The sequence below is a fragment of the Atractosteus spatula genome, chromosome 7 (assembly GCF_055471065.1).
Source record: "Atractosteus spatula isolate fAtrSpa1 chromosome 7, fAtrSpa1.hap1, whole genome shotgun sequence".
In the NCBI taxonomy this organism is placed as follows: domain Eukaryota; kingdom Metazoa; phylum Chordata; class Actinopteri; order Semionotiformes; family Lepisosteidae; genus Atractosteus; species Atractosteus spatula.
The window spans coordinates 27,609,206-27,624,293 of record NC_142712.1 but is presented as its reverse complement, the minus strand read 5'-3'; the positions used below and the strand labels follow the sequence as shown (position 1 = coordinate 27,624,293).

At 42.9% G+C, this 15,088-nt stretch overlaps 1 protein-coding gene across 1 annotated transcript in view; it reads left to right on the top strand.

Moving 5' to 3' along the window:
* The window catches only part of lgr6 (leucine-rich repeat containing G protein-coupled receptor 6), a 265,732-nt gene that overhangs the window by 161,716 nt on the left and 88,928 nt on the right, over window positions 1-15,088 (top strand). Inside the window, exon 6 of the mRNA XM_088921620.1 lies at window positions 646-717. Within this exon, the coding sequence (XP_088777746.1) occupies window positions 646-717 (72 nt within the window). The remainder of the gene's footprint in view (window positions 1-645; window positions 718-15,088) is intronic.

The following is a 15,088-nucleotide window of genomic DNA, read 5'->3' as shown; positions in this document are numbered from 1 at the left end:
AAGACATGTTGGCTGAATGGATTAATCATTTCCTTTTTTAAATTATATAATGTTTAATGTTAACATGCCCAAAGGGGTTGGGCAATCAGTTGACCTTGGACCCCTAGAGGTTTTTTTCTCTCCTTACTAAGGAGTTTTTGGTTCCTCTCCTCCGTTGCCTTCTGGTCTTCTGTTCTGTATTGACAAAATGTAGTGTTAAGCGCCTTGGGGCAACCTTGTTTTGAAAGGCACTATATAAAAATAAATTGAATTGAATTGTATATTAAGCAATATTAACCAAGAGACATACAATAGATTGAACTAAAAGGTCAGCTTTTATTCTGCTCCTTGATTTAGAAAACACTGCAACAGTTTTGGCGAGATGAAGAAGTTAATGAAGTGTAATGGAGCAGCTCTTGCTTTTAACAGGCTTTGTCATTTCATGTTACAGAATTGTGGCTTTAAGGTTGAGGTTAGAGCCATTTTAAGTGAAGTATGTGCAGATATTTGCATGCAGGTTAAGTGCACGCATTCGCACAATGGTGCAATGATGCAATAAAATTTCTCATGTCCTCAGCTATGGCAGGCATGATGTTGACCAGCATGTTTTGTAAGTCACTTTAACTTGCCAGCTTTTTAAGAGTAAGTAATGTTTTTCTTCTACAGTCATCTTCATAACAACAGAATCCAGGCTCTAGGAGAGAACTGCTTTCAAGGGCTGCACAGCTTAGAGACCCTGTGAGTATCCCCAGATTTTAGTAATGCTGATTCCAGCAAGGTCAGATCCCTTTTTGGCCATAGCAGAAGCAGCATATGTGTATTTTCATTCAGGCTGTTTTATCCAGTTCAGAAAAAATAGTTACAAAGCATTTGGCAGTGTAATGGCATTTTATTGAATAGTAAAGTTAATGCAGAGGTCCAACAAAACAGCTGTAAAGGAAACAATATCTAGGTTTTGGAAAGAAATAGTGTTGAATAGCCAAAGGAACTATTCTGAATCAATCAATCAATCAAAACAAAGTAACTTTTTTCCCCATATTTTCAAAATCTTACTCTTTTACTCCACTGTTGCTTCTGTTGTAACAGAAAGAATAAGGTTCTTGATCCCGAGATGAAGTAAAACAGATGAGTTTATTGCATGCAAGGAACAATAAAGGCGAAGTCTTGTTTCCCGCAAGAAACAACAAAACCGAAGTATTGTTCCATGTGCCGGTACAAACTTTTAGGTTATATAGTCCTTGCTTGCTGCTTCAGACGTCATTCGATGTTATGGTAAGAGGGGGGGGGGTCATGGTATTTGGCCAAATGGTCAGTTTAAGATTATGCCCCCAGGGGGTTCCTTGCTCGCATCTGGAATCCTTATCAGTTAACCCCCTTTCCTGCCATAAACCCCTGTTGCTTAGAAGTCTAATTTTCAGGCAGAACTGACTTAAGTTATTAACCCTTTTAACATCTTGTCTCTTACTTCACTTCTAAGAACAGATCTTAAGTAAAATAAATATTTTAATGTATGTTCGATCATCTTTTGCACTTATAATGTGCAATGTAGACTTTCTTTTTTTAATTTTAGAATAACAATTATACAGAGTGACATTGGAAACACAGCAAATGCAAGTTTCTAGCAGGTTTTTAAGGCCTCCCTTTTTTTTAGTTTTTCTAATACTCCATTTTGCTTTTGTCACACTATTAAAGTAAATTAAAGCAACAGAAGAGCTGTTTTCCATGAGAGAATTTGGTAGTATAATAAATGGTTTGTCTCATCAGAAGCTCAACAATTTGCTTACACATGCTTCCTATTTACATATACTATACATTTCAGCAAGGCTATCCAGATGTTTTGTGGGAACAATATTCTGTACAAATATGAAAGGTGTATATATATATATCATGAGTTTACTTATGAATAAAAATATTAAAAGAAAACAAAAATTAAACTTACAGAAGTTAAGTAAAACTGTACTCTTCAAAAAAGGCATAGGAATGCTTTGAAACATTTTAACGTAAAATTGCATGGACTAATGTGGGGCTTTTATAGCTAGCATTTGTGTGTAGGTGGAGAATTTTTAATTTTTAAATCTTTAAACACAGGTATATCTGTTTAACTTTTCAAATGCCTTAACAAGATATGCTGAAAAATATCAAGAAACATTTATTTCTAGAAAACTTGTCCATCTTAACAGCTTTTTAAAACTGCAATGATCTTTTCGATCAAAAAAGACTTTATCTCTTGCTCTGCGAGAAACTGTAAATTAACTTTGTTTATTTGCACAGAAATGCCTTTTATAGTGTATACTATAATTTTAAATGCATTTCTGGAAATGTAATAAAATAATTAAAAAATATTTAAAAAATAATTAATTTTTGCATTAAAAGGATCAAATATAGATTAAAAATAGCATTTTAAAAAGCAAGTTCCTTGATTTAATGATGACATTTTCAATTGCCTTTGAAGATTTTGAATTCTTGAACTAGGTCCTGTTAGACCCCTTTCTCAGTAAATCACACAACCCTGGTAAATCAAGCTGGAGATTTCTTTATTGCAATAAAGAAAGGAAAACAGGCAAAGTTAACAGGTTAACCTTGTCTCAAACACTTTCCTAAGGACAGCAACAGGCTTTTATTCTTGAAGATGAGCAAAAGTTTCACACAAAAACATACATTTATGATTGGACAGTAGCAGTTTCTTACCATTGTAGCGGTTTTGTGATTTTACTGAGACAATTATTAATTGTAGCAGTAATCACGAGGTGGTTCGTTATGGCTTTTAGAAAATCAATCGTCAGGACAACTAACAACGCACACACTTACTAACTGTGAGGGTTATCAATATACAAGGTATATAATCTCAAAGAGATGTAAACACAAAGAGATACACAACAGAGAATATATTTCAATATATTGTTCGGATATATCCAAATCGCTAATCAGTGTTATTACCCACTGTTACACTCAATAGTAAATACATTACTCATGAATTAAATCGATAACAACTTGTGTTGAGGTACAGTTAAATTTTAGAGACCCAATGTAGAACATAGGGTTTACTTATCCACTATGTATGGATTTGGATTTCCAGGCACGAACACCAAACCAGCTGACAGGCTCTGTTGCAACCTCTGTTCCAGCATTCGTCCAATAGGTGTCGTCTAGGCGTCCTCTGGCTACCGGCCAACCAGTCGAGGTGCAGCTCGGAGTAGGACGGGTGGAGGAATCTAACTGCGGCGCGCAGTGCAGTCGTTGCTCCCAGGAGTCTACTAGTAGTCCGGCTGACTGGTAGAAAGTCTCTATGCACAGAGTGTGACTGCGGGTCCTCGCAAGTCACTCTTTTGCACAGGAAGAAAACTGGTTCGTTCCCGGTCCAGCGCTGCTTCTGAATAAGCTATTCAGGTTGTCGACGAGGGTCCAACTGTAAGCTGTCGTTGATCAAGCAGAGCATTCACGTTGGTAGAATTCTGAGTACGTACGGGATCCTCGGCCTTGCGCTTAGAACAAACTCCAAGTCCCAGTGTAGACAACAACGGTTGTCACGTGATTGTCTCTTGAGGGTGCGCGAAAATGGCCAAGCAGAGCCCCGACCTGAGCGTGTGCTACCTTTTTGACCAAGACACAGATGTGTGCTGATTGGTTAAGAGTTTGGCAGGCATTGGAGACCCACGTGGTGTAACCACACCCTGCTAGTCCCTGATTGGTTGATCAAGGTGAGAGATGAGTCACTTACTCCTGACACTTAGGAATGCAGTCCAGATGTCCTTCTGGCACTCCCTAGACAGATAGGTGCCAGGGATGACCATTGATCATGATAGCCAGGCTTAGCTAAGTGCATCCCCATTTGGGAGTTGTTCCTTATCAAAAGAAAACACCTTAAATCAGCCTGCATGAATAGCTTCTCTGTGGCTGCACCACAGAGATGAAGAGAGATGGGGCCTCATTTAGGAAAGCACAGCAATGCTTAATTCTGTCTTATTAACAAGCATTAACACCATATAAGGTGTAAACAAGGTGAGAAAGTTAGGCAGGCAGTTAGGTAACCCTTGGGCAATTAACCAAGACCCTAATCAGCTAAGGCCCTATTCCTTTCATGTTGCTAATCGCACGTAGGATACATGAGTTACATCTCCACTCAATAGACCTTGAAGAAACCTGGCCAGCTGGGACTGTACAAAACAGTAAAACATGGTTAAAAAAAGGTTACCCAATGGCCAGCAAGATGGCACCAACGAGGAAGGCTGCCGTCCCGCGAGCTCTTGTTCGTTTCTATTTCTTTACTTAATGTTTTCCGTACTGCTAACTATAAATACTGCTTGTTCGATGATCTGCAATGATAGACAAATGCTAATAGACATAGGATTGACTATCGGCACAACCAGGCTTGCACCAAAAATAACAATGGATTACCTGGACTATGGAGTCTTACCTGTACCTGTTCCTGGAGGAAAGTGGTGACGGCGCAGGAAGAGAGGTAAGCGGGCAGGTGTCTTGGTTAGACTGAGACAACACAGCAATCGCCCTCCACTTCCGAGCATACTTCTCGTTAATGCTCAATCACTTGACAACAAGCTTGACGAGCTGAGAAGAAGGCATGCTTTTCAAAGGGACATTAAAAACTGCAATGTGCTAGTGTTGACCGAAACCTGGCTTGACTCATCTATTCCGGACACTGCTATCCTCCCAAGAGGTTTTTCTGTCTATCATCAGGACAGGACAATGGAGAGTTGTGCATCATGGTTAATAACTCCTGGTGTACAGGTGTGGAGACTATTTCATCATCATGCTCTCAATACCTTGAACACCTGACAATAAAATGTCACCTGTTCTATCTACCGAGGGAATTTACAGTGGTGGTCCTCACAGCGATGTATATTCCACTGCAGGCAAACACCACAAAAGCACGAGAGGACGAACACCTTAGCAGACATGAACTCATACCCCAAGGCAGCATTCATCACAGTGGGGGACTTCAATGGCACGAACCTGAAGAAAATCATGCCAAACCTACATCAGCATAAACATTACCCGATGCGCGGAACAAACACATTGGACAATGTTTATGCTCCCTTCCGAGATGGCTACAAAGCCCTCCCCCAACCTCAATTCAGTAAATGTCAGAGCTAGAACATCCGCCTTCACCTCTGGAGAAAAGCACACATACAGAAAACCCAGATCCGATCTCAGAGAAGCCATCAAAAAAGCCAAATATAACTACAGGGTAAAACTGGAATTGCACTATCACGACAACTGGGACACTTGGAATATGTGGAACGGAATCCACACCATCACAGATTACAAAGTGAAACACGGCAACATTACGCACATCGCTTTTCCCCCCGATGAACAAAATTCATTTTACACATGGTTTGAAGTCCATAACACGGAACAAGCTAAGGTAGTCCTAGTAAGCCAGGGGAAACACCCACTGTGTGTCCAGAGCTGACGTGTACAAACTCTTTAAAAAGAGTGGCCCCGATGCTATCCCTGGTCGTGTCCTGAAAACCACCACCGTCCCGATCCCCAAGAAAACCAGAGTCAACTGCCTAAATGACTACCACCCCGTTGCACTCACAATCATCATCATGAAATGCTTTGAGCGGCTGATCAAAGCACACATCACCTTCTTACTGCTTGACATCTTGGACCCACTGCAATTTGCATACCGACAAAACAGAACAGGATGCCGTCGCCACTGCTCTTTACACTACCCTCTCACACCTAGACAAGAAAGAATTGTATGTGAGAATGCTGTTTGTTGATTACAGCTCAGCATTCAACACCATCGTACCCTCAAGGCTTATTACCAAGCTCCGGGACCTAGGACTAAGCTCCCCTCTCCGCAATTAGATCCTGGACTTTCTGACAGGCCGACCGCATGTAGTGAGAGTAGGCACAAATACATCCTCCACCCCGAGTCTGAACATCAGTACCCACCCAGGGCCTCGTACTCAGCTCTGCTCCCTATTCACCCACAACTGCATTGCCAGGAACAGAACAAACTTGATCATCAAGTTTGAGAATGATACAACAATCATCGGCTTGATCCCGAATGGTGATGAGTCCGCATACAGGGAGGAGGTAGAAACGCTGACAGCACGGTGTCAGGACAACAACCTCTCTCTGAACACCAGCAAAACTAAGGAGTTGATCGTGGACTACAGGAAGCATCAAGGAACAGACCATGCACCCCTTCATGTCAGCGGGTCCGCAGCAGACAGAGTCAACAGTTTCAAATTCCTAGGTGTCAACATCACAGGCGATCTAACCTGGACCCACCACACCAACCTCATAGCCAATACAGCACGCCAGCGCCTATTCTTTCTCCGCAAACTAAAGAAGTTCGGCATACCGTCAAACATCCTAACATATTTTTACAGGTTCACCACTGAGAGCATCCTAACCAGCTGCATTACCGCCTGGTATGGTAACTGCTCTGCCCGAGTGCGCAAGGTACTCCAGAGGGTGGTGAATCTAGCACAAAACACTGCCGGCTGCTTGATACTGAACATCAAGGATATCTACTCTGTTAGATCCCTCAAGAAGGCTGGTCTATCCTCAGGGACCCCAGTCACGCTAACCACACCTTGCTCTCTCTACTACCATCTGGAAAACAATACCAAAGTATACATACCAAGACAACCAGGTTTCGTAACAGCTTCTTCCCCCAGGCAGTAAGACTGCTAAACAGCAAACCACAGCAGATGCATACAATTATCTCCTTGAACTGACAGGTGTACCGGTGCCCTCCTGTCACTTGCACTTTCAGGACACGTACGAAGAGTGCTAAATACCTCCTATCCTTGTGTTACTTTTTCACAATCTGTAAATTGTATTGTAAAGATGCGGCCATTCAAAATGCAGGGTAGAAACCCGTACCACACGCAAATACCCACAAGCCACCGCAGCGCACCGCGGTAAGTGATTGGCTGGCCAAAATGACCGACAGGGGCACTCGTGGTGCATTGGTCGGTAGTGAAAAGATTTAATCATTTCATCACTTTACTGTGCACATTTTAATCCGCTTAGTATTGAATATTTATATGAAATTTTACCACTAAAGGGAAATTTTAGTAGCTGAGCATAAAAAGAAGAGGAGCATAATGCATCTGAAGGTCATAAACGATATTAATTTAGGAACATAAACATATTACTGTATGTAAACTGTACTGTGTATGGCTGGTCTTGGTAGTTTAAAGAAAAAATACACACCAGTCTTCCATTTCTCCCTAAACATTTTAAGCATGAAAGTTTTATGAAATGGTACCCAAATATGTGATTGCTGTATAGAATGAATTTTAATTAAAAAATTATTTAACATGAAAATTAAGCTGTTTACATCTTCCGCCTGAGAATATAGTCACCCGTTGCTACCCAACGCAGAAACACAGCCACTAACTAGCAAAGAGAGGAGATTAGCTAGCCAATATGATAAAGAAATAAATGATTTTTTTGTTTATTTCTTTTGCACATTTATTTGAACATTTCCATCGATTGTACAAGCACTTGGAAACCGTCCAATCCCTAGTTCATCAGGCATTTTCTTTTACGCTCCTGGCATTCTCCCGCTCTGGCGCCGGTCTGTGTCTTCTAGGATATAATGCCAGCGATTTTTTGTTAAATTTGGGTTTCCAATAACGCCGCAGCAAACTCTTGTTTTTATATCCACTATAACAGACAATCTTCCTTGCTTTTAACTGAACGTTTCATAATTTCCTAAAATGAAAATGATTTACTTTATTTCCCTCACGGGATCAAAAAAGTATCTATCATCTATCTATCTAAACTATGGGACAGAAATCTGGGTTCTCCCTATACCAGAGATTACGGTAGGGCTTCAGAATGGTGATTGGCTGACACCATCTGACACCCCTCTGATTGATAAAAAAAGACCTGCTGATCTGCTCTACACACCAGGAAGACAACAACATATGTTGTTTCTCTTCAAAACGCGTATTTTAAAAGTTTAATTAAGAAGTAAAAACCTTATACACAGATTTCTAAGCTGAATAGGAGGAAGAAAAATCACCCGTGTTTCACGCATATAAAATGGTTATTAACTATCGAAACCTGTTTTATTTATTTTATGTTTATTCAGAGTAAGAGTTCCTGTCACCCCCATTTCCATTTAAATCGCAAACCCATGTTTAATTAAATGTCTTTTAACGTAAATCGTTATCTTTGTCTTCTGCATAATAATGTTCACCACTCTGTCCAGCAAATTAATAATAAACTTTATTTTATATAGCATTTTAAACAAGTAATTCGATTGCTAATAAATCTAATCACTTATTCTACATAAACACAGCGTAATCGCTCTCTGAAAATGCTCTTTTTCTTGTTCGTTTTGGAGACCTTGATCAAAACTGATTTGAGATGTCAGAACGGATTTATTTTCTGTATATTTCTGTGTGTGCATTTCCTACATTGCTTTGTCTATCGAGATTTTAACTTTATATTTAGGCTCAGTTTTCAACTATAAATAGTACACTAATTACTAGCAGTAAATACTGATGTTTTGCTCCCTCTTACCACAAAAATATTAAACATAATGTATTGTAGCTGGGATGAACTTTTTTTCGAACATGTCTCTACCTACTGCGACTCGGACACAGAATGGTTAAAGATGGCGACAACTCTGGCACCCAGAGATGGAGGGGCGTCTTTCCGCCTCCATAACTAAAATGCCAAATAGGAGTAGTTTTTAATTCAGTTTGAATTACAACTGTACGTACTGCCTTCGTATTTGGCCAGAGCTTTAAAGAGAGGTCCCCCCAAATTTTTCGGTGCCGTCGTCTGCGCTTTAAAAGTACCCCTGTCGCGGAAGAATTTGACCTCGGAACGTTTACCCAGCATAATTATTGTATTTCATTGCACTTTGACAGATTGTCTTTAAATCAGTTGTTGTCAGAATATCGCCACCTCCAAACAAGAACAAAATTGCAACGATTTTATTAACTGGCTGTTTCAGTAACTTAAAGTATATATTTAAAGTAATAATTTAACAATATATGTAAATGTTTTAAGATATGTTTATGTTGTGAATGTCTGTAGATTGTATCTTATTTTTAGTTTTTGTTTTGTTTCACGTTAATTTTATAAGGGAGAGTGTCATAGAGACGACTCCCTTACCCCCATCTTGATTAAAATACTTTTATTTTTTCACAATCTGGCAATGCCAGACAGAATTTACATTCACTGTAGCCAAATGGCCTTGCAGATCAGAAAATCAAGGAACAAAACAATTATTGTGCCCGGCTCCTCAATGGAATAGCTTTAACTTGCTAATGCGTTGGTGTAACAGTCCGGGTGTGGCAAGCTTCTAATGTCTCCCGACTTCGGCGAAAGAAACCCATCTTTCATTGGAAGACAATGAACATATTCTACCCGTACATGAGAATATAATGCTGGCATGCTAGTGCGGTGTTTTTTTTTTAAGTCAATTGAGTTTCCATAATATTGATATTTTGCTACTGTATTGCTAATTGCTATTGCTACTGAGTCTCTGTGTCTACAGTACATTGTTTGTAAACAAACCGGTTTCACAGGTAGTTTCAACCCCCAGCCATCTTTAAAAGCTCTCTATATATTAAAGTTTATTATTATTATCAATATTGATGATATTCTTCCTCCCAGGACTTGTAAAATTGTTGTTGTTGTTGTTGTTGTTGTTATTCTGTAAAGCACTTTGAGAAGCATACTGTCCAGCATATTTTATTTCATTGCACTTGATCAGATCGTCTTATAATCACTTGTTGTTAGAATATCCCCCAAGAGGATATTCCCCCAAGACGATATAGAGGATATCCCCCAAGAGGTATCCAGGTAACAGTGAAACGGGCGTACAGTCTGGGGAGATCGCCCGTTTTCCATGTAAATAGTTCCCTGGTTCTGCACCCCTTGGTGTTTCTCTCTCTCTCTCGGGCCCGCACTCTTGGCGGGCTTGTCTTGTGTCTCTCTCTCATCTGGGTGCGGGAGTGCTGCTGGCGGGTGGTGACAGAGAAGAAATAAAGCACAGTTTTTAACTCCACAAGCCTGAGTCTCTGGGTTCATCCTCAACAAACCCAAATCCATACATTGGTGTCAGAAGCGGGAGGATGGACAGTGAACGGCCGATGACGTCGGACTCAGAGAAGCGCCAGTTCCTCCAGCAGCCGAGTGACCCCCTAAAGCGCCTTTTGGGGGCAAGCAGCAGCCGCCAGGGACCGGGACGACCCCTCAGCACTGCCAGTGCCCCAGATACAGTCCTCGCAGACTGGGGCAAGGTAGAAGGGGTGTTTCACCCTCGTAGCCCCAAAGTGCATGGTGAGCGCCCTGGGGGTCCGGCTGCCTCGGTGCCCGGCAGGACACCAGACAGCAGCAGGGTGATGGTTAAACCGGTGTCGACGAGGGCCTGGCAGGGTCTACCCTCAATGGCAGCAGGTGGGGAGAAGCGCTCCTTCTGGCTTTCCGGAGCGGGGGTAGCGTCGCTCAAGGGCAGCCTTCCCCCCTTTTAGGCCGCCCCGCTCCTGTTTCCCGACAGCCTCCGGAGTCCTTGGGGCTCCAGCGCCTGGAACTCCTGGGCGATGTGCCCCCTCTCCCCACAGTGGTGGCAGATGATCAGCCGTCATCGCTCCCCCTGCGTTGCCGCGCTGGCCGTCTCCTCCTCCCCATCTGATTCCCCATGCACCCCTCCGTTGGTGCCCACCGGTCTCCTCGAATACGGCATCAGCCTGCTCAGCCAGAGCCAGGGCCTGCTCCAAGGGGACCGGCGCGGCCAGCATCACGTGGTGCTGCACCTCAGTTGGCGCCAGGGCCCAGAAGAACCCCTGGAGCGCTATCTCCCGGTGGGCCTCCTCCGGGGGAGTAGGGTAACCCTGGCGGGCTAAGTAGGCCACGTCTGCGGCGACCGGACCCAGTGGCTCTCCCGCTAGGCAGCAGCGTTGGGCCAACCTTGCCCGCAGCAGTCCCGGCGCCTCCCCACTCCTGCCAAAACGCCTCCAGAGGGCCAACACCAACGCAGCGTAGTTGTACCGCTGGTCCCTGGGTACATCCAGCAGCGCCTGGCAGGCCTTCCCCTCCAGGACCCGCCATCCCCTAGGTGGCCCGCCATCTCCACCTGAGACCAGCCATTTGCCCAGGCCACCATCTGGAACGGCCTCAAACATTTGCCATGGGACCTCCCCATTATAACGGCTCGGTCTTACCGGCGCAGGCTGGACCAGGGGTGGCGGGCTGGAGCAGGGGTGGCGGGCTGGACCCCGCTGGTCTGGCGTCTCCTTCCTGCCACACGGCCTGAGGCGATCCGGGAAAGGGCCCCCCTTCCGCTGAGTAGGTCACCGTTGGGTAGCCCTGATAAGGGCTGTGGCCACTGGCGGTGCTGAGGGGGTCATCCCGGCCCCTGGTGGCTGCTGCTCACCCCCAAAAGGCGCTTTAGGGGGTCACTCGGATGCTGGGGGAACCGGCGCTTCTCTGAGTCCGACATCATCGGCCGTTCACTGTCCATCCCCCCGCTTCTGACACCAATGTAATGAATTTGAGTTCGTTGAGGACGAACACAGAGACTCAAACTTGTGGAGTTAAAAACTGCACTTATTTCTTCTCTGTCACCACCCGCCAGCAGCACTCCCGCGCCCAGACGAGAGAGAGACACAAGACAAGCCCGCCAAGAGCCAAGAGCGCGGGCCCGAGAGAGAGAGAGAGACCAAGGGGTGCGGAACCAGGGAACTATCTACATGGAAAATGGGTGATCTCCCCAGACTGTACGCCCGTTTCACTGTTACCTGGATACCTCTTGGGGGATATCCTCTATATCCTCTTGGGGGGAATATCCTCTTGGGGGATATCCTCTATATCCTCTTGGGGGATATTCTAACAACAGGTGATTATAAGACGATCTGTCAAAGTGCAATGAAATACAATATGCTGGACAGTATGCTTCTCAAAGTGCTTTACGGGATAACAACAATAACAACAACAATTTTACAAGTCCTGGGAGGAAGAATATCATCAATATCAATAATAATAATAATAAACTTTATTTCATATAGCGCCTTTAAAGGTGGCTTTTTTTTTGCATTTGCATTTGCACTCAGAGCAGTGTTTACTTGAACATGGAGATGCCATACTGAATAATTCCTGCACACAACCATTGCAGCGGAATTTGCATCGTTTAGCATCGATTCATACAAGTGGTGGTGGATTTGGAGACAAAATGTGTTTACATTGGGTTGCTGTAAGTGGACACTAATAACGCCAAAGCTCTACTTATTATTTTACAAGAGAAAGCACCTGACAAGCTGGACAGTATGCTTCTCAAAGCGCTTTACAGGATAACAACAACAATAACAACAACAATTTACAAGTTCTGTGAGGAAAAATATGATCAATATTAATAATAATAATAAACTTTATTTTATATAGAGCCTTAAAAGGTGGCTCCTCAAAGCGCTTTACAGGATAACAACCAATGAAATAACAGTGGCTGGGGGTTGAAAATACCTGTGAAACCGGTTTGTTCACAAACAATGTACTGTAGACACAGAGACTCAGTAGCAATAACAATTAGCAATATCCAAATAGCAATATTATGGACACACAATTGACATTAAAAAAACACTTTTTTTGACAGCTGTTTTTTGTTGACAGCTTGACACAAGTGAAAAGTGAAAAGACCACGGGCATTCTTCCTCCCCCCTACATTCTCAGAGTAGAACAGAATGTATTATTAGCACAATTTATTACAGTGCTAAATTTAATATTATTGATTACTAATAGTTTATGCTAACACCTAGCTTTCTTAACGCGAGAAGTACTACCGTAGGTAAGTACTGTAAGTACTTAAGTACTACTACTGTAAGCAAGTTAAGGGGTAAAGGGGTTTTGGAGGGGGGGAGGTGTCTTTCGCTGGAAGACTCACCCCCTTCTACTTTGAAAATACCTGTGAAACCGGTTTAATTCGTCACAGCCAGCACTTCCGCAGAGAGCGATGAAAACCACGCAGCGCCAGGCGAATGCACATTAATATGTTGGGCTTTTGGGCTCAGGTGGATTTGTGCCCTACAGTTCAACCTGCGGTACTGCTGTGTACTGTACATGTGTTATTTTGAAATATAAAAAATGTCAATATACTGTAGTGTCCATAATATTTGCTATTTTAGTTTTTCAAAGAAGTGTTTCTGTTAAAAAAAACCTCATAGTGATTGCTGGATTTGAACACCCGACTTTAGGCTTATACAGTACTGTAAATCGGTTGCTTAAGCTGTGACGCCACTGAGGCAAGTCATGTGATGTTCACTGAAACATCAATACAGATATTACAGTGTAGTGTGCTCTCTGAAGGCACCAGTTCTGTAGGGTTTGGGCATTTACGGGGACAATTCTTAATTGTAGCCGTAAATCACAAAATGATTCTTTTAATGGCTTTAGAATCCAACCATGCGATATAACTCAAACAACACACACACAGGTACTAATACACAAGGATACATTTATTAATACATAGAATATGCATGTAAACCTAACAGATCTTATCGAGAGGGTTATCAGAATACAAAAGGTATATATTCAATCAGTTACGAAGAGTTACATATATCAAGAGGACATACGTTCAGTATATCATTCATTTAGACCGTTCCGTAATTGAACTTGGTTACAACTTCTACATTAGATACTCAAAACAAGTACATAACTCTTAAATTAAATTGATATCAACTGGTTGGGATAACAATTGAATTCTCGAGCTGTAATGCATTGAAGTTGAATACTCATCCAATCTCTGGGGATTCAGATCTCCTGAGGGCACAAAGAAACAGTTGCAGGCTGTTGCTGTCCAATCCGCGCTCTCTGGCTCGGTGCCAGGCTGTGCGGCTTGCGACGGTGCGCTGCTGATGCTCACTGACCGGTTAGTTAGTGTTGGCTTTAACTAGCAAAGTTTATGCACAGGAGAAAAGATGACTGTGGGTCCCAGCAAGTCAGGAAGAGGACCCATTCGTTCCTGATGAAGCGTTAGTTCTGAACAGTGATTCAGCTGTCCACAGTTCCGACCTGTTCACGAGGCTTGCTGCTGATGCTAACCTCAGGTGGATCCTCTAGTTACTCTCTGGCAACCTCCGCTCTAGACTCTTAGAACAGAGGAAAGTTCTGGCACCCGGACACACTGGCCGTTCCATGGTGGTCCGGGCTGAGTCTCAGGATGGTCAGGAGGCGCGCTGCGAGAATGTTCTGCCCTTAGGAGCCTTTCTGCTCCTGGGCCGTCCTGGCCTGGAGTTGTCTCGCACCCCTGGAATTCTCCTTTTGAATTGTCTTTAGAATTTCTCACAGGCTCTCTGTGTTGCCTGTTTTTACCTGGAGGAACTTCAGCTCGTTCATTGGCTGAAAGTTTCATGGGCATCAGAGACCCACGTGGGTTACTCGGCCCTACCAGTCCCTGATTGGTTGATCAAGGTGAGATATGAGTCACTTACTCCTGACACCTAGGAATGCAGTCCAGATGTCCATCTGGCACTCCCTAGACAGATAGGCACCAATGGATGAACATTGATCATGATAGCCAGGCTTAGCTAAGTGCATCCCCATTTGGGAGCTGTCCCTTATCAAAAGAAAACATCTTTAAATCAGCCTGCATGAATAGCTTCTCTGTGGCTGCACCACAGTGATGAAGAGAGAGATGGGGCCTCATTTGGGAAAGCACAGCAACACTTAATTCTGTCTTATTAACAAGCATTGCCGCTATAACAGTAATATGGTCGGAAGGTCAACCTCATGTAAGACTTTGGTGCTTAAAATGTTTAGGGAGAAATTGAGTATTAGTGTGTATTTTTTCTTTAAAATACCAATAACAGCAACATACAGTTTACATAATATATTTATGTTCCTAAATTAATATCGTTTATGACCTTTATGACCTTTGTTATGCTCCCCTGCGTTTTATGCTTAGCTACTAAAATTTCCCTTTAGTGGTAAAATTCCATAAAAATATTCAATACTAAGCGGATTAAAATGTGCACAGTAAAGAGATTAAATGATTAAATATTTTCACTAACGACCAATACACCACATTATCTTCCGTGTCGCATTAACATTGGAATGTTTTTTTTACGAGTGTCAAAAGAAGCGATACACAACCTGTCTCCTCTATAACTCT